Source organism: Salmo salar, chromosome 29 (assembly GCF_965601325.2).
Source record: "Salmo salar chromosome 29, fSalSal1, whole genome shotgun sequence".
Classification (NCBI taxonomy): Eukaryota; Metazoa; Chordata; class Actinopteri; order Salmoniformes; family Salmonidae; genus Salmo; species Salmo salar.
Window position 1 is genome coordinate 10295485 of NC_138319.1, and position 21990 is coordinate 10317474.

General features: G+C 41.1%; 2 protein-coding genes across 9 annotated transcripts in view; one reads left to right on the top strand and one right to left on the bottom strand.

The window, feature by feature from the left end:
• Positions 1 to 80: 80 nt before the first annotated feature.
• On the bottom strand, positions 81 to 17802 carry dync2i1 (dynein 2 intermediate chain 1). Of its 5 annotated transcripts, none has more exons than XM_082970655.1 (23): positions 17674 to 17802; positions 16378 to 16431; positions 15572 to 16283; positions 15419 to 15486; positions 14894 to 15136; positions 14612 to 14680; positions 11176 to 11247; positions 10715 to 10934; positions 10365 to 10467; positions 6972 to 7101; positions 6551 to 6662; positions 6292 to 6386; positions 6031 to 6160; positions 5603 to 5775; positions 5115 to 5277; positions 4744 to 4857; positions 4387 to 4448; positions 4152 to 4203; positions 3994 to 4057; positions 2035 to 2134; positions 1658 to 1789; positions 1317 to 1540; positions 81 to 963 (listed from the first exon to the last, which is right to left on the bottom strand). In XM_082970655.1, the coding sequence occupies exons 1-23, from the start codon at positions 17800 to 17802 to the stop codon at positions 792 to 794; spliced, it is 3393 nt and encodes a 1130-aa protein (XP_082826781.1). In that variant the 3' UTR covers positions 81 to 791. The 5 variants fall into 5 exon arrangements, with proteins under 5 accessions (XP_082826781.1, XP_014036124.3, XP_082826782.1 ...); XM_014180649.3 differs by lacking the exon at positions 17674 to 17802 and adding an exon at positions 16826 to 17114; XM_082970656.1 differs by lacking the exon at positions 14612 to 14680.
• Positions 17803 to 19929: 2127 nt separating this feature from the next.
• Positions 19930 to 21990, top strand: part of esyt2b (extended synaptotagmin-like protein 2b) — a 53866-nt gene continuing 51805 nt past the window's right edge. For 2 of the 4 annotated variants that reach the window (XM_014180652.3, XM_014180656.3), the window contains exon 1: positions 19947 to 20673. In XM_014180652.3, the coding sequence (XP_014036127.3) occupies positions 20266 to 20673 (408 nt within the window). In that variant the 5' untranslated portion in view covers positions 19947 to 20265. Of the gene's footprint in view, positions 20674 to 21990 lie in introns of all 4 variants that reach the window. The other 2 variants (XM_014180654.3, XM_014180651.3) reach the window with 2 other exon arrangements.

Consider the following 21990-nt stretch of genomic DNA (forward strand, 5'->3'; position numbering starts at 1 on the left):
TATTTGGGGCGCTGAGTTTACCCACAGAAAAACCTTTTGCAAACCAGGGCATAGAGAATCATAAAAAAAAGACAGAGAAATACATGAAATACTTTATTTAATGAAGTAACAAAAATCTTGAAAAATGATAGTTCTCTCATAGACAAAATACTGTAATTGTATTAACATCACATCGATAAAATGAAAAGTAGCATCTATACATGCATCATGTTGCTTAGCCCTGAAAGTTTGGTGTCACACTTAGCCCTGAAAGTTTGGTGTCACACTTTGAGTAATTTGGATGGGAAGAAAACACCAAGTCCATTGTTTTATTTTCTATAAAACACACAGAACAGGCATTATCGGTATGCAAATGCGAAAGTTGTTCATTTGTAAATAAGCTCAAACAAAGCAATTTTTATTCCAATATTGTATTTCAATATCATGCCACTATGGCATCTACTGTATTTAGAATAACAAATACACAAAATAACTGAATGTGGAATGTAATAGAAATAGATAGTCCATTTATATCTGCTTACTTACATTCTGAAGTTGATCTCTTTACTGATCTAGAGATGACTGCAATGACCACTGTATGAACAAATTTTATCCAACACAGTGAGCCCCTGGGTTGTATCCACTAGGAACCAAACAGAAGCAAACGGGGAGGGACTAACTGAATTTGTCCAGTAAGAAACACTATTGATATGTTATGATTCCCTATGACTCATTGCAAAAAAATTCAGTAAAAAAAACAAAAAAACGTTTTAAACAGTTTGCACAAATGAATACACTCCTGACATATAACTTCAAAAGGCCTCCTGCATCATGATCTGTAGTTTCTCCAGGTCAGCCGATTCAGGCACTGTAAATCTCTTGCTGAAATACTGCATTTCTATCTTCCCCGACTGCGTTGCCAGTGATATTCCTGAATAGGTGTTCTGCTTTGCAGGGTCACCAAAAACAGCCATGGCTGTTACCCTGAGGAGAAAGAAACAGAAAGATGAATCAGGCATCAAAAACATTTATTATTGATGTGAGAATAAAAAAAAACACCTTCCCCCAATCACTAACTGTGATCACTCATATTCCATCCAGTTAAAATCAATTTATCTGCATTCTACTCGTCCTTAGTTATGCAGTAGTTATACAAATGACACCTGCACTTTGTTGTTTCCATACTAATCCGTTGTTATTTACACAGAACCCTCCGCATGCTTTCATTTTGTGTCTTGGGCCATCGTCTGACAAACATTGAAATAAATAATTCAATCATTTTGTAATTGAGAGTTTAAAAAAAACATTTTTTTTTAAGAAGAGTCATTAATAATTACCTGTCAGCATCAATCTTTTCAGTGATCACAGGCTCAAAGTCTTTCTCCAGCAGGTCCCATATGTGAAGGTAGGAGGCAGCATCCAGAACACAGAAGACTGTTGGCCTGGTCTGAGCCCACTGTACTGACACCACCGGCTGCCCTGCTGTACTGCTGGCCCACTCCATCAGAGGCTGCTCACTCAGCACTGTGTGTAGTCTGACACTGCCATCCCCACAGCCCACCTGGAACACAGAGAAGCACACACACAGTTCATACGTAAAACATTCACATACACCCGAACATGCAAACGCACACAACATGAAACTCAGATACATGAATCTCAACAGCACTGATCTCACCAGGAAAATGGGTTCTCCGAAGGGAGAAAAGTCGATGGAGGTGACATCAACAAGTCTGAATCCAACCACCTGAGGCCTGTAGAACTTTGGAGGAGCCTTTAACCCGTGACTGGTCACATGGTTCACAAGACCCTATGAACAACACACATTGCCCAATACATACCATACGACACAGTGTGACTTCTGTTTATTCTGTCTACATGATCCTGGACATACTGGATGGATGCGCCTCAAAATGGCACACTATTCCCTATACAGTGCACTACTTTTTACAAGAATTTGAGACGCATCCACAACGTTGGCCATATCCAGGATGTCTAAAATGGCAAACAGTGAAACAGAGAGAGAAGATGATTCATTGATTTGATACTGCTCACCATATTTGTGCCAATGAAAAAATGGTTGGAATCAGAAGGCAAAAATTTTAACAGCAGTGTCTGTAACAGTGTTGTTTTCTTAGCGTCTCGCGTCGAAGACCTGGAGAGAGAGAGAAAGTGACAGACTGAAATAAATACCCAGTCGTATCAGTAGGTCATGAGATACCAGGGGAAAAAAACACGACACCAGCACGACACGTTAACAGATACATATTTGACCACTGAATCCTGTCAGTCAACAACAACTGTCCGTACGACATGTACAGTGGGGCAAAAAAGTATTTAGTCAGCCACCAATTGTGCAAGTTCTCCCACTTAAAAAGATGAGAGAGGCCTGTAATTTTCATCATAGGTACACTTCAACTATGACAGACAAAATGCGAAAAACATTTCCAGAAAATCACATTGTAGGATTTTTAATGAATTTATTTGCAAATTATGGTGGAAAATAAGTATTTGGTCAATAACAAAAGTTTCTCAATACTTTGTTATATACCCTTTGTTGGCAATGACACAGGTCAAACGTTTTCTGTAAGTCTTCACAAGGTTTTCACACACTGTTGCTGGTATTTTGGCCCATTCCTTCATGCAGATCTCCTCTAGAGCAGTGATGTTTTGGGGCTGTCACTGGGCAACACGGACTTTCAACTCCCTCCAAAGATTTTCTATGGGGTTGAGATCTGGAGACTGGCTAGGCCACTCCAGGACCTTGAAATGCTTCTTACGAAGCCACTCCTTCGTTGCCCGGGCGGTGTGTTTGGGATAATTGTCATGCTGAAAGACCCAGCCACGTTTCATCTTCAATGCCCTTGCTGATGGAAGGAGGTTTTCACTCAAAATCTCACGATACATGGCCCCATTCATTCTTTCCTTTACACGGATCAGTCGTCCTGGTCCCTTTGCAGAAAAACAGCCCCAAAGCATGATGTTTCCACCCCCATGCTTCACAGTAGGTATGGTGTTCTTTGGATGCAACTCAGCATTCATTGTCCTCCAAACACGACGAGTTGAGTTTTTACCAAAAAGTTATATTTTGGTTTCATCTGACCATATGACATTCTCCCAATCCTCTTCTGGATCATCCAAATGCTCTCTAGCAAACTTCAGACGGGCCTGGACATGTACTGGCTTAAGCAGGGGGACACGTCTGGCACTGCAGGATTTGAGTCCCTGGCGGCGTAGTGTGTTACTGATGGTAGGCTTTGTTACTTTGGTCCCAGCTCTCTGCAGGTCATTCACTAGGTCCCCCCGTGTGGTTCTGGGATTTTTGCTCACCGTTCTTGTGATCATTTTGACCCCACGGGGTGAGATCTTGCGTGGAGCCCCAGATCGAGGGAGATTATCAGTGGTCTTGTATGTCTTCCATTTCCTAATAATTGCTCCCACAGTTGATTTCTTCAAACCAAGCTGCTTACCTATTGCAGATTCAATCTTCCCAGCTTGGTGCAGGTCTACAATTTTGTTTCTGGTGTCCTTTGACAGCTCTTTGGTCTTGGCCATAGTGGAGTTTGGAGTGTGACTGTTTGAGTTTGTGGACAGGTGTCTTTTATACTGATAACAAGTTCAAACAGGTGCCATTAATACAGGTAACGAGTGGAGGACAGAGGAGCCTCTTAAAGAAGAAGTTACAGGTCTGTGAGAGCCAGAAATCTTGCTTGTTTGTAGGTGACCAAATACATATTTTCCACCACAATTTGCAAATAAATTCATTAAAATCCTACAATGTGATTTTCTGGATTTTTTTTTCTCATTTTGTCTGTCATAGTTGACGTGTACCTGTGATGAAAATTACAGGCCTCCCTCATCTTTTTAAGTGGGAGAACTTGCACAATTGGTGGCTGACTAAATACTTTTTTGCCCCACTGTAAAAACAAGCTTGTTGTGTAACGTGGGGCCCACGTTGTGGGTATTTTGGGCCCACTGACTGGCAGTGATTAATTAAATATCTATCCGTCTCACCTCTCGCTGGCGGTGAGGACTGTGGAACTGTGGAGCAGTTTCACTTTGCCCCCAGGCCGGAGCCCTGCAAGAGAAACGGCCAGGGTCAATTGAGTGGGAGAAAAAAAAAAAAAACATTGAAAGTAATGGAGGGAACATGTTAAACGGGACTGACTCACCCAGGTCTGTGTGCGAGCCGGCGTCGTTGGCTTTAGGGAGCTCCAGTACCACCTGTGGGACAGAGATGGTAACAACAGCATTGCAGAAAGACACTTTAGTAATGATCCTTCTGTGCGGTTAGTAAACAGACCAAACGCATAATTCAAGATGACCAGTTATACAGTTAGTGTATAAGCAGTTATAGTGGTGATGCAAAAGCATGGGGCGGCGTTGTAGCATACTAAAGACACTTACCCATAGATTCAGAACCCCATTTCCATCAAGAGAAGCCAACTGGAATGACAATCCTGATGACTCTTAAGTTTGAAATTAAAGGAAGACTTTAGCTCACCATAAAAAAATGCTACTATAATTGTGTGTTTCTCATAGAGTATGTCCCAATTATCTTTCCCTACTCCCAAAGTGTGCACTTGTTTACATCCCTTCACAGATTTCAAAGAAAATGACTGGTATAAGAAATATGGTGAAAACTCCAACTAGCCACTGCCTGCACCAATCCAAGGCTTTTAGACTTACGGAAAGTAGTAAACGAGTGCACACTTCAGGAAAAGAAGATATCATTGGGAGGCACACCAAGTCTAGTTGGAGTACCTTCGTCAGAAGCAAAAAGGGGAAGCTCTGGCCTCAGGCCCTCAGCCACGGTGGCAGGGACGGCCTCCACAGAGCTCACTGAGGACATGTGACCCGACGCTGCCAGCACGGCATCTGATGACAGGGTGACAGAGGAGGTGACATTAACAGCACATATGAAAGTGTAGATGAAGTATTTTCATATGGTTGTCAGCCAAATCAAAATGCCTGCCTTGATGTATATCTTACATGCAATACAATAATAAACAGAAAGAGATGAGTAGTCCCGGCGCAAAAAAACCCTGAAACTTTTCATAATGGAAAATGTGTACAGTTTGAGGAGCTGAACATAAAAAAAATGGAGCCAGAGGAAAAATCCTTTGATTGCTGACCTGTGGAGAAGGTTGGGTGGCGGAGAGTCCAGTCGTTCTCCCCTATTCTTAAAGTGTAGTGGGCACTGGCGTGCTCCCTCAGGTCCCACAAGACTACAGAACCCACGGACGTGCCGGCAAACACCAGCGTTGCTTTACCAGGGCTGAAGCAGCAGCAGTGCACCTGAAGGGTAAAATCAGAGAGTTGCAGTCTTGTTTCCTCTAATGCTGATGCCAACCAGAAACACATGGGCAGTGTAGCCCTTCAAACACGTATCCTCGTTGATAATGCACATCAAATCCTAAATCAAAGCATCAAATAGGATGGCAAAATTCCAGTAAATGTCCTCAAATTCTCAGATTTCCCAGAAATCCTGGTTGCGGTTTCCTGCTTATTCCGGGAATCTTCCAAAAGGGATTTCTGGAAAACCTGGGAATTTTGGGAAAGTTAGCAGAATTTTGCAACCCCATCTAAAACGACTCTCTGAGTTGCAGTGGTTTAGTGGCACCTCGGACTCATAGACAAGAATCTTCTGTGGGCGGGAGGGCTCCCAGATGTTCCAGATACAGATGATGGTCTTGCTGTCGAGGCGCACGGCGCTGGGCTTGGCTGAGGGGCTGTGCACGGACAGCATGGTCTGCCTCTGCACCTGGGAGAATTGAACCAGGCTGATCTGACGACCTGCAAGCAGGGACAACAACAGGACCGAGACAAACTAGCTCATATACAAACATGGCAAAAATAGCATTGGTTGTTATGGGTACTGCCTTTGGGAACACAGGCGAGACCTTCAGTTCAGGACAGTGGCAAGACCCAAGTTGTTGATTGATAGTGCATGGCATGAGCTAATTAGGGACTGTTCTACACTGCAATGACAGCAAGGTGAATGGCTGAACACAAAGTACGGACATTATAATTGGGTGTGAGGTAACTTGCCATATAGAAATGGAAGCTTGGTATTGAGCTGTAAACACCCGTCGCTGAAAGAGAGAGTGTCTGCTTGAGTCCTCAGCTTCTTCAGTGATTGCTTCTCAGCCCTATCCTCTTCCAACAGTACCGCAACCACCTAATAACAGCAAAACAGAGAGCACAAAGCACAAAGCAGTAGTAACGGCAATAAGAGTGAAAATGTGCAATATAGCAGCGAAAAAAATGGTTACTTTGATTCTAAGAAAAATGTAGTATCATAGGCTATACCTGTGAAGCTGAGCGCAGAAATGTTGCTAGGCGCTGTGAATCGATGCTCAGTTTGGTCACAGATTCATCGGACGCCTCGTGGGAAAGTTTAGGACCTGTTGCAACGTGGGAATAAAACACATTCCAAATGGCAGCACATTCCCTACATAGTGCACTACTTGCTCTGGTCAACTGTAGTGCCATACAAAGGGAGTAGGGTGCCATTTCGGATGTAGTCATAGATTTGATAGAATACAGATCACAGTGCACGTTTCCTCACCTCCACAGCCTACATTCCTCTCCGCAGGATGCTGTGTCCACTTCTCGCTCATCTCGATCTCCTCCGTTTGAATGTCTCGATCAGTATTGTCCTCGTTGCACTGGACGTAAGCCTGGAAAGTGAGAATGCATTGGGTTTATCACATTTATATGAATAAAAAGACAAGCAAGCTTACTGTCACAATGATGTTATTAACGATCAGACCAGGGTTCAGATACTACTTGAAATCTTTCAAATACTTTTTTTTACGGTAGAGTTTACGGTAGCCTGTCTGGAGTACCAGATGGGTGGCGTTTGCACTATTTGCGACTATTCTATTGGTTCCTTTGAGCCAGGAAAGCTCAATTAAGCCCAAAATAAAGTATTTGAAATTATTTTGAATAGTATTTGTACCCAGGTCTGTTAATAAGCACAGACAAACCTGTTTAGTGTTTGTTGTTCCAAAGTTTTTGATGTACATGTCATATTCACTGACAGGGGGCAGATCCAGGAGGGAGAAGGTGATGGAGTAGTCCAGGTCGATCAGGCGAAGCAACTCTGTACTGCGTTTCCTGGGGTAGGCCCATATCACATACACAGAGTAGGAGATATTATAGAGCAGGTTTAGGGAAGGAAACACAGCAGCTATCTCACTCTTCAACCAAGGCGCATGAATTGAGGAGCAAACTGAAATTAAGGGGAAATTCAGCAACTCTTGGAGGACAGTGGAAGTTGATACAAGTGCTTCTTTAACAATACAGAACAAATATAGCTGCGATCAGCAATGAACGGGGTTCACGGGATGACAGAAAGGACACAAGATCAGTTGGGTAACAAAGCAAGCGCTCCATCCTGTAGGAGCCATCTTCCTTTATGTGCAATCAGTGAAAGCATTACTATGTTTCTCTCTCAATACCACATTGATGACACAATTGAAGTTTAGTCTAGTGCTGTAGGTTGGTTATCTTTCAATGCAGCAGGAAGTCATTCTTAAAAGTCATTACTTCATGTATTGAGTTTATTTACCAATTCTCGGGTCAAACCTGTTTGTGTAAATGGTTTAAATCTCAGTTGCTACACTCGACACTAGCGTAACAAAATACTGCAATATACTCTCACAGCTGTAATACGCTGAATAAAATATCCACTTTTCACTATGTTCAGACCACATAATAGGGCAACAATATGCAATTATACAGATATACTAATCACGATATTTCACATTGTTTGTCCAGATAATTTAAATCTAACATTAATTTGCATGAAACAAAGTCCACTTGATCAATAGTTATTGCTCTAGTATCCTATGTTGCCAATGACATCTATAGTGCCACTAACTGGTCTGGTGCAGCCATCTACGGTTGCAGTGGCTTTATATTCACAGTTTCTAAAGGACAAATAAATAAGCTGTGCATACCATATTTCATGGCCCCTTGTCCATCTGTTCAGTTCTTATAGCCCTGGTGTGACATAGTGCCATCTAGCGGTGTACTGTGGCCGACATTGAATGCGGAATCTAATCCTTCTCAAATTCATTAGAGGCTAATTCATTGAGTCTATATACCAAATCTGGATTCAATCTGACTCATGGTTCATGAGGAGAAGATGAATGCAGATGATTTTGAGCATTAGTGTTACATATGCAATGAATGCTTTTTTTAAAATAGTTTCCTTGTTCTTGCGGTTTATCTTATGGACGTCCAAGTTGATAGGCCATCGTGGAGTTTGATTTACAGTGGTTTAAATGGACACCTAGGATTTTTGGTATAACTCTGCCATCTTTTCACCAATCCCTTAGCTTAATATAACATTTTTAAAAATGCAACCCTACCATGTAAAAAACATTATGTAATCAAATGTTTCCTTTTTTTTTTTTTTATCAGTCTGACAGTACTTTTGACAGTATTTCAATATGAAGAAATTATGGTTTGAAGTGACTAAAATGCATCAGAAAGGTAATAGGAAGTTCAGAAGATCATCAGGCAATAATTTTGTATGATATTCTGTGTAGAAAAGAACATCACTATTGATGATGTTCTCTCCCCCCGTATGATTTAGTGCCTGGTCTGATCCACTCTATTCTAATGAATCCTGCAAGGCTTTAGGGAAACAGAAGACACATATGTGAGAGTCTTATCTTTCAGGGATGAAGTCATAATATGTTGTAGCTTAAACTGTTCAAAAGATTGAGCCACATTTGTAGGAAGAAAACAGAAACCGCAAATGTTTCTTTTATTTGATTTCAGATTTTCTCTCAACTTAATTTTCAAATCAGGCACATGGGGTCGTGTCCAATGTTCCCTCTGATATTTTTCTGCTGAGTGCAAACCTGAACCTTGTGAAATCTCTGCGCAACTTCCAGGACGCGTTTACTGTGAACACTGAGGCTGTTTTTTTTGTACCCGCTTTAATTTACTGTTTTAACAGTGGCCAATCAGGCTACTGTGGCTATTTGGTCATAATGTAGGCCTACCAGAGTGGCCTACCATAAAAAACAATGATGAAAATGCATCACATAACATTTTAACATGGAAATAGCAGTTCTATCGTTCGGCCTACAGTAGCAGCCAATGTGTGGTGTTCAATGTAGATCCCCATTCCATGAGACTTTTGAAAAAAACATGCAGGGTTTGACATAAACCTGTTTGTCCACTTGTCTTCCAGACAAGGAGATGACTGAACGTTTTGTTTTGTTGTGTTTGATGCAAGAAACCACTTTACAAAATAAAATGCATTTATTATTACCATACAATTATTACAGAGAATCAGACAAATTATTCTACCCTCTGCCTATTGGGTACTTAGCTTATTCAAGCCTGTCTCAAAATACACAACTGCCCCTTTAAGACATAAAAGAAAGCACTTTACCTGATTCCCTTTTCAAAGATGGCTAGATGCATGTACACGTTTTCTGCTCTTGTAGGAAGCAATCACTCGCACATTGCTGACTACAAATTAGCTATAACTGGACTAATAACTCACTAACTAGCAAAGAATATGAACGAATGTGCACACATGGTTATCCGCAGCTAAAGCTTTGATCTCAAAACAACAGCTAATAATCCAGCTCAAAGTGAATAGCACAAAACCATATATGGCAACGGTCTATTTGCATATAAGCCTACTGAAGCTCTGATTGGTTATGGCGCACCGGTATGTGTAGAGTATGGGCCTGAGTGGTGCCTGTCAATGCAATAGAATCCTACTCCAATGCGCTCTCTTGCATAGTTAGTTTTGCATACTAAGTCTTGCATAGTTTGTTTTGTTTCGGGATGTTGCATTGAAAGTGGCTAATATTGCGTTGACTCGATCACAATTCCCACAGTAAAGGGAAATGTTGATAGTGTTAACTAATGGGAGCTGCGTGCCAGTGTGCAGTTTAGAGGGAACATTGGTTGTGACCCTTAGCTTTCAAGTTTTTAGGTCAAACTGGGGTGACGGATATAAGGATTTAAGTGAGACTGCTTATATAAAAGCGCCACCTATAGGCCAATCGGTGCCATTATTTTTGATGAAGTTACTCATGGCCTCTAGTTTCTGTGTGGCAAATTCTAAAAAAGTTACCAATCTATATTTGAGATATTTGACCATGTCAAGGGGAAATAAATCTATCAATTCAGAGAATAACAATAGGTTTCAAAGCTTCACTGTGAAACCCTAATAACAATAAAAAATCCCTATTGTAAACTTCCACTGTCCTTCAAGCGTTGCTAAATTTACTCTTCACATCAGTTGACTCACAGGGTTTAAAGTAGGCTCTGAATCTATCAATTTAAACTGCATTTCCCTCTCTTTAAATACTTATCACACTCACAGTTAGTTCCATTAGACTTACTTCTGTTTGCTGGCAACCTTTTTGCTGACCTCACGATGCTTCGCAGCGACAAAGTCCATGAACCTCCCGTGCTGTGAAACTTTACTTTGAGGCGTTTCAGAATCTATGGCCAAGAAATGTTTTCGTTATTCAAACAGGCTTTGTAAAATTGTTCCTAAAAGACAGTCCTAAATAATAAACAAGTCTTTATTATTCATACCAGGGTCGTATCAACCAAACGGGCTGAAACGGGGAGCAACCTACCAGAATGATCCAATAAGAAACAATTTTGGGGGATTTTCCATTCGAAAACATTTTGCTACGGTGTGCACTCTTGATTACTACCGAGTAGTGTTGAGCATTTACCATACCTCTTGATCTTTTGGGTCTGTCGTCCTCCTCTGTGCTTAGCCTGGGCTGGGTCGAGCCCACTCTCTCGTTCTCCTCATCCATGGCTCTCTGAATGGCCTCAATCTCCTCCCTCCTCTGTGAACTAATTTCCTCCCTCTCTTCTTTCTCTTCATGGCTGCGTGTCTGCTTTTCATCCTCTCCCTCGCTGTCATCCACATCCTCAAAATCCTCCTCATAAGCCTTTGGGGATAAAACATCAGTTTTAAGTTGCTCTTATAATGGTGTTGTAACAACTAGTAACACGTGTAATTACCATCTCAATGCTGCTTGTCAGTGCTTGAATACATTTAATCACTCACCATTTTCTGGAAAAGCAATCCATTTAGAGCATGCGTGATATATAATGAAACAAAAGAAAAAAACTGAAATACAAATGAGTTACTAAGAAAATGCACCCTCTATAGGCTTTGACTCTTCTCACCTCAAAGTCCTCTTCATAGTCCTGAGCTTCATCATAGCCATGGTCCTTAGCCGGAGCCTCCGCGATTTCCACCTAGAGATGCAGTTAATTTCAGATGCAATTCATTTCAGTCAATAGCTTGTATTTACCATATCTAATTTCATGTGAGACCTGCGGTGCGTTCAGTTTGGTTCAACATTTGCTACGTTGCGGTTTGTACTTAATGACACGTTTACCAAAAACTGTGTTTACCGATCGTCTTTTGAGGTACGTTTGCTCTTTTGGTGGGTGTGGCCTTGTCAATATGGGTGTGACCACTTGAAATCACAAAACTTGTGCAGCACACCATACACAATCACCCTCTAAGCCACCATAATCGCGACGTTCTTCAACTGAACGCACCCCTATTAGTTAAATACATAGACAAATATACAGAGCATTTACATAAATAGTAAATCCATGTGAATGTTACCATGCAACAAGCTGGAGCATGGGTGCATTTGGAAAGTATTCAGACTGTTTCCACATGTTGTTACATTACAGCCTTATTATAAAACTGATATTATTATTTTTTTTTACCCCCAACAATCTACACACAATACCCCATAATGACAAAGTGAAAACAGGTTTTACATTTTTTTTGCAAATGTATTAAAAATAAAAACTGAAATACCTTATTATGAGACTCTAAATTGAGCTCAGATGCATCCTGTTTCCATTGATCATCCTTGAGATGTTTCAACAACTTGAACTCCACCTGTGGTAAATCCAGTTGATTGGACATGATTTGGAAAGGCACAAACCGGTCTATATAAGGTCCCACAGTTGACACTGCATGTCAATGCAAAAACCAAGCCATGAAGTTGAAGGAATTGTCCGTAGTGCTCCGAGACAGGATTGTGTCGAGGCACAGATCTGGGGAAGGGTACCAAAACATTTCTGCAGCATTAAATGTCCCCAAGAACACAGTGACCTCCATCATTTTTTTTATTTAACCTTTATTTAACTAGACAAGTCAGTTAAGAACAAATTCTTGGGGACGACGCTGGGCCAATTATGCGCCGCCCTATGGGACTCCCAATCACGGGCGGATGTGATACAACCTGGAATCGAACTAGGGACTGTAGTGACGCCTCTTGCACTGAGATGCAGTGCCTTAGACCGCTGCGCCACTCGGGACCCCGCTTGGATTCTTAAATGGAAGAAACTTGGAACCACCAAGACTCTTCCTAGAGCTGGCCACCCGTCCAAACTGAGCAATCAGGGGAGAAGGGCCTTGGTCAGGGAAGTGGCCAAGAACCCGATGGTCACTCTGACAGAGCTCCAGAGATCCCCTGTGGAGATGGGAGAACCTTCCGAAGGACAACCATCTCAGCAGCACTCCACCAATCAGGTCTTTATGGTAGACTGGCCAGACGGAAGCCACTCCTCAGTAAAAGGAAAATGACAGCCCGCTTGGAGTTTGCCAAAAGGCACCTAAAGGACTCTGACCATGAGAAACAAGATTCTCTGGTCTGATGAAACCAAGATTGAACGCTTTGGCCTGAATGCCAAGCGTCACGTCTGGAGGAAACCTGGCACCATCCCTACGGTGAAGCATGGTGGTGACAGCATCATGCTGTGGGGATGTTTTTCAGCGGCAGAGAGTCTAGTCAGGATCTAGGGAAAGATGAACGGAGAAAAGTACAGAGAGATTCTTGATGAAAACCTGCTCCAGAGCACTCAGGACCTCAGACTGGGGTGAAGGTTCACCTTCCAACAAGACATCGACCCTAAGCACACAGCCAAGACAACACAGGAATGGTTTTAGGACAAGTCTCTGAATGTCCTTGAGTGGCCCAGCCAGAGCCCGGACTTGAACCCGATCAAATATCTATGGAGAGACCTGAAAATAGCTGTGATATTTCAGGTTTATATTTTTTATACACATTTTTATAAACCCTCTCCATCCATCCAATCCAATACTTATGTAAATGTGATATTTCAGGTTTAGATTTTTTATAAATCTCCATCCATCCAATCCAATACTTATGTAAATGTGATATTTCAGGTTTAGATTTTTTATAAATTTGCAAAAATGTATAAAAAACAGTGTTTGCTTTATGGGGTATTGTGTGTAGGTTTGAGAAAAAATAAATATTTCATCCATTTTAGAATAAGGCTATAACTTGTAAGTCAAGGGATCTGAATACTTTCCGAATGCACTGCATGTGAAGGCAAGCAAAGCAATGAAGCCATGAACAAAAGGTGCCACTGCAAATATCTGCCAATAATGAAAGAGAAATATTAGAATAGATTGGAGAATACTGTGGGGCCATGTTAACATAAGCAAGCATTTAAAGTTAAATGGGTTCTCACACACCAAATGCATATCAGCCAATGAAAAGCGGCGATATACATGCATCTGATGCTAAATTGTAGCTGGCCCCTTCAGATAACACGTTAGCCCTATGCTAACCCCAACAGGTGGTACTGATTATATCTTGGCACAATTTATTCAGCCTATGAAAGATCTTAATATATCTTTATATCCACCAACCAATGGCATTTCTTAAAATAGGTCAACCCTGGCCACTGGAGGGATATTTTAAACCTACAAATTCAAGGTTTACTTGATCTGTTGGTCTGTAACAAAATGTGTGCCAATATTGCACTGATGTATCCTTGACTTGGCTACTACTAATGTTAAACAACATTTTCACATTTTTCGCTTCACGGTGGCACATACTGTTAAAGCGGTTGACTCGCAATCGATAGTGCATTTAACTGTGGGTTTGAATAGAGCCCACTCGCAGCAAGCATTTTTTTGGGGGAAAAAAAACTGTCCACCGCCGGTCCTTGCCACAATCTGCGACAATTACGTGGTAGGCACTTTACACAGAAAGTAATTTGACCAGTCAGTCAAATACATGTGAGAGTTGCTTTGATGATCAGAACATGCTGTTGGACTTATGTACATTAACAACACTTCCATCCATGAACAAGTGTTGGAACATGTCCAACTACTTCAACGATTCTAATTGGCTGATGCACTTATAATCAATCAGTGCCACCTGTTGAAGTTAGCATAGGGCTAACTTTTAACATGCTATCTGATGGGACGAGCTACAATTTAGCGTTGGGTCATATGCAAGTAAATCAACACTTTTCATTGGCTGATACGCATTCTGTGTGTGAGAACCCATTGAACTTTAAATGCTTGCAAGTATGGACCCTGTATATCTATAGACAAGGCTTGTCAACTTATCTGATTTTAGATGCACTGAAACATACAAAATGCATCAGTCAATTTTGACAGTCCTCAATTCAAAATGCAACGCTTTTGGTCTGAATTGGGTGTGTGTTAAGCAGCTATGGTCCAAAACAAATAGCCATGCTCTATTCTCATGCTAGCAGACGTATTGACGGTAGATAGATATAGCCATGAGAAAAGCCCCATCATGAAAAGAAGTCTTACGGGCTCCTCTGTGTCACTTAATAGTTTCTGACTAGACCTCCACGCTGACTCAGATCGCATCACTACTTCCTGGCTCACACAGGGGGAAACACACAGGAAAAAAAGAGCCATGAAAACACATATATTATACATGAGGAACATCTATTGAAAAGGGAGAGGGACTGTTTATCACTTGTTGTTTTCTCCATATTCCCTTTTCCTATATTATTTTATTCCTTTTTAATGATGTAAACTGTGTTGTAAAATGCACTTTGAATAAACTATTGACTTTATGACACTAACCTTAGTTTTAACAGGCTCTGTCTTATCCTTGTGAACTCTGAGGTCTGAGGATGATGATGATTTCTTGGTGCTGGTCCGTTCTGTGGGATCCATCTCAGGACCTGCTTCTTCTCTGTGCCTCCTCTCTCTATGTTTATCCCTCTTTCCCTCCCTCTCTCCGTCCGGCCCCTTCCGTTCCCTGTGCACTCGCTCACGCTCCACTTCTCTGGATTCACCGCCATGTCTCCGACTTTCACCTGTATCCTGTAACAAAAATATACCCCAGGATGTGAGCCAGGGAGTAGGGTGAAGTTGTCCCTGGATTCTGCTCGTACATTTACATCTTGGATCAGTTTTACATTTTAACCACTAACGGTTAAGAAGGTTAGGATTGGGGGAGGTGATGCTGATCCTAGATCTGTACCTAGGGGAAACTTCACCCCAGAGTGTAAGCCAGCGAAACCAGTCAGACCATTGGGGTGTTGATACCTTATATTTAATTTGGGGAATAAAGAACATGTTAAGGACAATATCAAAGATGCTTACGTGTTGTGCTCTCTCTTTGTGTCTCCTTTCTCTCTCCTCCTTTTCTTTTCCATGTTGCTCCCTATATTCTGAAATAAAAATAAAAATGTATTGACATACGATGATTAGTGAGGTAGTAAGATGTTGACATATTTTTCACCTGGATAACTTTACCTCTTTCCTCCTTTTGTCCTGAATGCTCTTTGTCCGTGTGTCTTTCTTTTCTTTCCTTGTCTTTCTGCGATCTGTCCTTGTAGCGTTCACTCTCTTTCACATACTCCCTCTCCTTATGTCCATCTCTCTTCTCACGATCATGCCCTCTATCCCTGTCTCTCCCTCCCTCCGCTCTCTCCTCATTTCTCTTTCTATCTCTGTCAGACCTTCGCTCACTGTCCCTCTCAGCTGTTTCACTCTCCTTGTTTTTCTCCTTCTCTTTATCCCTGTCACTCTTCCTCAGCTCATCTCTTTCCCTCTCCCTTGTCCTCTCTGTATCCCTTTCTCTGGCCTTTACCCTCTCCCTATCCCTGTTTTCTTTTTCTTCTCTATCATGTATTTTGTCCCGACTGTCTCTGTCCCCATTTCTGTACTTAACATTCTCTGTGCCTTTAATAACCCTATCTTGCTCTCTGCTCCTTTCTTTGTCTCTCTCCTTTTCGCCCGTCCTGTCTCTCGAGCCGTCTTTCCTTCTGTCCTGATGCCTGTCCTTGTCTGTATCTCTGGGTTTTGTTCTCTCTCGGGTCCCATCTCTCTCTCTGTTCTTCTCTCTCTCCCTTCTGGCCTCCCTCTCTGGGTCTCTGTGGCGTCGCTCGACTGACTCTCCCGTCCTGTGTCTTCTCTCATCATCTCTCCTCCTGCTGCTGCTAGAGTCTTCATCGTGTCCTCCACCCTGACAACAAGACACATTATTCATTGCACATGATACAATCGAGACAAGCTTATCATAAAACATTTTGCTACACTTGTCACGTAACTGAATTTACCCTTATGTGCCTCCTAAGGTCATCTGATTTCCATGTATCTTCCTTTGTTATTTTCTAAATAATAGACAAGGAATACATCATTATTCTCACTGACAATGCGCACAGCAATAACCAAGACTGACTTTGCTGGAAAGAATATTGATGCATAGCTATAAATGTAGCTAGCTAGTTATCGATTGGTTTGATAACCAATCAACTAACTAGTCTTGCTTGTAGATTGTCCTCTAGCAATATAGCTAGCTATCGTTACTAAGTTAGTTAGATAGCTGGCTAAAGCAGGTTATTCCTGTCTGGAATAACTAACGTTGGCGTTAGCTAGCTAGCAAGCTACTACTACTGTACGGGTGAGATGTAGCTAGTTAGCTAAATTAGCTAGCCTAACGTTACCTACCTCTACATTTGCACGCATATATGTGTAAAATTGTTATGTATTTAGTCACCATTTTACCTTATCTGTAGGCATGTTATCGCCTGTCTCTTCCTCATGAAATATTCAACTTATATCAGAAATAAAGCTTACGAATTTGTGTTGCCATTATTCAGCGCCTTGACACCAGATTTCGATTGCGCAAGCGCACTTAACTGAAACTAAGGTAAGTGCGTCATGTTCTCTTGACAACAGGATTTTCAACCGATCGAAGAGCTCTCTGGACGCACAGAACGAATCACCATGGATACACAGTCCAAATATATCAATAGCAGATACATATATTTATCATGGCAAATCCAGACCCTCCTCTACAATGACTAAATTCCATTATATTGGCAAATCTGTGTTAAACCATATAATCATCATGCAGATTAAAACAAATTAAAAACTGCATGAATATGCTTTATTTAGTGTAGCCCGGTTGCTAGTCAGTTTCTGCTCTTATGAAATTGTCTAGCCCAAACAAAGCGAAGGCCAGCAAATGGCGTTATTGATCTGGTATTTATGGTTTCATTTTACCGTCCAAACGCATTGTATGCAGCCGGCAATACACTCATATCCCCGTGGACCGGTTCGTACCTAAAATATTCTCAATTCAGGATACAAAGTCGTCGATTTCCTCCTTAACTAGATTTAATGGCGAGAAGGCAGAAAAAAACTATAAAAAATATATACTTTTATATTTTATTTTTGGGGATTAATCACATTCTTTATTATTTTGTTGTTTAATTTGTATTATTATTATAATATATATATATATATATATATATATATATATATATATATATATATATATATATATATATATATATTATATAATATTTGTTTCAACAATAATTACAATATTACACATCAATACAGCGTACCTTGCTAGTGGCTAATGCTACTTCCTGATGTTGAGCCCTCCTGCATGGGGTAAACAACAGACTGCTGCAACCTAATTGGCTGAACGCGATACGCGTCCTGAACTTCAGTGGCATTAACCACTCTAGCATGGTGATGTTTAATTTTTTCAGTATTTTCGCCTTTAAATGTAGTTAAGGAAGAAAGCGATGCATTTGTAGCCTCACTGGATAATGTGTTAGGTACGAACCGGTCCAAGGGGAACACCAGTGTCTCGCGTGCTGCATACAATGCGTTTGGACGGTAAAATGGAAAAAACTCACTATTGACATCTTTCGGCCTGTGGGCTATGAATTGTCATGCCAAACTGTTGGCAACACGGCACAAACAATCTGATATATATAAAAAACGTGTATTTATATATATATACACAAAAATAATACTAATAATATATTAACTTGTATTTATTCAGGGTAGCCAAATTGAGACCAGGGTATCATTCCCAATGGTGCCCTGCTTAGCCTACAAACATTTTCTCACGAACAGAATAATGAAGATAACCACAAGGCACAACCTCAACGTCATAATTTCAACAAATAAACCACTACAATCAATCGAAACAATTGCAATCCCCCAAAAAATTATTCAATACCAGAGTCCTAAACTGCACCAGGGAATCGAGATGCAAGGAATTTTGTAGGTTATTCCTACAATGGGGGACACTAAAACTAAAGAGGGACCTCCAGAGCTAACCAATCCTGCGAGCGAGTTTGGTAGCTCATTCTTTATTCGTTAGCAACGAAGTTAAGTAAATTGGAAGCTTGTGCAGTAGAGCTTTGTAAACAAAATGGGAATAATGATGGGACTTTAATGAGGACCAGCCAACCTTTTGATACAGGATGCAGTTGTGAGTATTAAAACTGTCACCTGTGATAACGTGAAGGTCGCTATGGTAGAGGGCATCCAAAGATTTAAGTGTAGTGTCTGTTGCGATCTGGTAAAAGGTGCCATCACCATAGTCAAGAAAGGAAAGTTGACTGTACAATCTGCTTCCTGCTATTTAGGGAGAGGCTAAATATATTTATTAAAAAGAAGCCAACTTTAAATCTTAGCTTTTTAACTACTTCATCCATATGTTTTTTCAACATGAAGTCTTTGTCAATCCAAATGACCAGATATTTATAGGCGGGAACCCAATCGATGGGTGAACCATCCAATGAATACATATGAAGTTCATCTGATTTTTTTTTTTTTTTTTTTTAAAGAATTAGAGAACATCATGTTTGTATTCTAGCCCACATCAATCAAGTACACTTTTGAAACTAACCAGGGCTTTCTGTAAGGTGACAAAGTCACATTGCAGCTCTAACATAGTCTGGGCAACAGTTGGGGCAATGACATACATAACAATGTTGTCAGCATACAGATGAATATTACACGTTTTAACAGATAGACCAGTATTATTTATATAAATAGTAAAGAGAACAGGTCCCAGACTACAGATGCCTGCTGTACGCCTTTTGTAATATCCAGGAAACTTGACACCATCAGAAATCATCCAGGAGTCCTATCTGACAGATAATTCTCAAACCACTTGCAAGAAGCCAGATCCTGGCCTATTTCAGTCAACCTTTGAATGAGAGTGTGATGGTCATTTGTGCATTATGTTTTGAAAAGCCATTTACCAATGGGCTAAAGTAAAAGTGACAAAGATGATGATGGATGAAGAGGATAACTGTTGTCAATAATTATAATAATAATAATTATTAGTATTACTTAGTGGTCCATACATGAGCATGTCTCCATAGTTGCCGGGCACAGGCTGGCGATTTTGTCCCTCTATCGCATGGAGCTGCCTTGACCAACAGTTCCCTGAAGGAGTAGAAGTTGACGTTTATTGTCAGGAGTCTTGTCTTGGAGGCAGAACTGAGTGATTTCCACTTAGGCCAGCTGCAAAGTCAGAATTGACTATATTGTAAAAATGTATGAAAACTAAAATGTCTTAATTGTCAATTAATTAATTAATTAATTGTTAATTGTTAGGTATTATGGTTAGCAGTGTGGTTAGGGTTAGGTCTAACACACAGGAGGATGGTGACACCTTAATTGGGGAGGATGGGCTCATGGTAATGGCTGGACTGAAATGGTATCAAACACATGGTTTCCACGTGTTTGATGCCATTCCATTTACTTCTCCTAACTAGTATTATGAGCCGTCCTCCCCTCAACTGGTTTAACATCAGATGTTCTGACTTTGCTATTGACCACTGTGCAAAGCTGCCTCCAGAATAATATTCATGACAAAAAACGTTAACCTGAGAAGGAGCACAGAACGCGAACGTGCGCTGAGAGAGGAGCACGTGTGTTCGAAGAGTAAGACTGCAGTAGTTATGGCAAATGGACTACACGAACTCAACGCGGTATTAGGGAAGCAAGCAGGACAAAATGGGGTTGGATGCGGGTGAACTAACGTGAGCGTAATCTGGGGTTGATAGAGTGTCTTTGCGCTCTGCGCAGGAGGTTGAACATTGGTGATAGTTTAATAAAGAATAGAAGAAGCCTCGGTTTAGGTCTTTACTCTAAAATCCATCAAAACTGTGGGCGCAAAGCAAGGAATGTCAAGAGACAGTATGACGGCTGTACGAGGTGCCCATGCACATAATGGGAGCTCTGCTGGATCAAAGGAGAATGGGCAAAACGCACCGAGCCATGTTCACACCGACCCCAATACCAACGTAGTTCCACCAGGAGACATCGGCAATGACACGTCTGGGTCGTCTGCGGGTGACCTAACCCAGACATGGATTCAGTTTACGAAGACATTCGTGCTCATTTTCCCCATATATGTTTTGGGATATTTTGAATTTAGTTTTAGTTGGCTTCTAATAGGGCTTGTGATATTTTTCTGGTGGAGGAGAAACACAGGAGGCAAGAACACCCGAATGTTCAGAGCCTTGGCATTCTTTGAACAAGAGGAGAGAACTGTCCAACAAAGCCTGATAACTTCTGATTTGCCATCATGGGTAAGATCAAGATTACTTTATAAAGGTGCCTTTGGATACTGTAATTGTGCATACAATATTCTCACTATCCAGGTCGCAATTGTAAAAGGTCGCAATTGTAAATGAGAACTTGTTCTCAACTTGCCTACCTGGTTAAATAAAGATGAAATAAATAAATAAAAAATAAAAATAAAATCCCACTATTAAATGAGTCACTCTGGATTATTATATGACTACTACATTTGATATAATCAAATGTAGAAGTCATATAATTATCCAAAAAGTTTGAAGGTGTTTTTTCCAATACCCAAATAAGCCTGTTGTGTAGGCTACAGCACGTGACTAATCACTTTTCAGTTTCTTAGAAAACCATCACCTGATCAGAAGAGAGAACAGTCTTGACCTGTAAAGCTCTAATCACGCAGCTGTCCCCAGCAGTGACATTAGACTAAGCCCCCCCCCCCCAAAAAAAATACAGCATGGCACAATGGTAAACTGGACACCAGGATGGGAGGGACACGTGTCCCAGAGGAACCCTGTTATTTTAAGACACATTGCCGTGCCACTGTTGTGGTAACTAACAACACTTTGCAATGCATTATTATGCCTGAAAGATGCACCCAGTCTAACCTCACTTATTGTTAGCCTGGTTCCAGATCTGTTTGAGTGACAAGGACCACTCTGATGGCATAAACAGACTGGATGTCATAAACAGTCTAGTGAAATTTAGGGCCATACGATAAACCCTACAATAATGCCATCTGACCCAAGTTGAAGACTAGGCATATACTACTAGGCATATACTACTAGGCATATACTACTAGGCATATACTACTAGGCATATACTTGATGACAAGAGAATATGATTTATAATGTATGTGCTTCTTGAGATCTGTTGCTCAGCAAGTGTCTAACTAGGACAGTCTTTAGTTGTCTGTCTCTTCTGCCCTTTCAGTTGACAAGGTGACTACTAATTTGGTTAAGGGGAAAAACATGGGGTTACATGACCAATTTTCACCCTATTTTTATCCTAAATGTTTGGCATTGTCACACTGTGTCATGCCTTGTGGCTTCGTTTCCAAGACACAATTTTCCAAAGGGCTCTGTAAAAATAGTCCATGTGGGCACCTTTTAATGTGTAAAGAAGCCTGCTGAAGGTAGTGTGATGAACTAGATCGGAAGGTCTCTCGAAAGATGATTTAATTTAGAAGGAAATTAAATGTCTGCCTCAGAGCTGCTCCACACAGAGAGCTGCCAGCAGCATCGATTCAGTGAGTCAGTATATTACCGTTTTCTCATCAGAATTCACTAGTCACTACTGTGCTGTGCAGTGCTAAA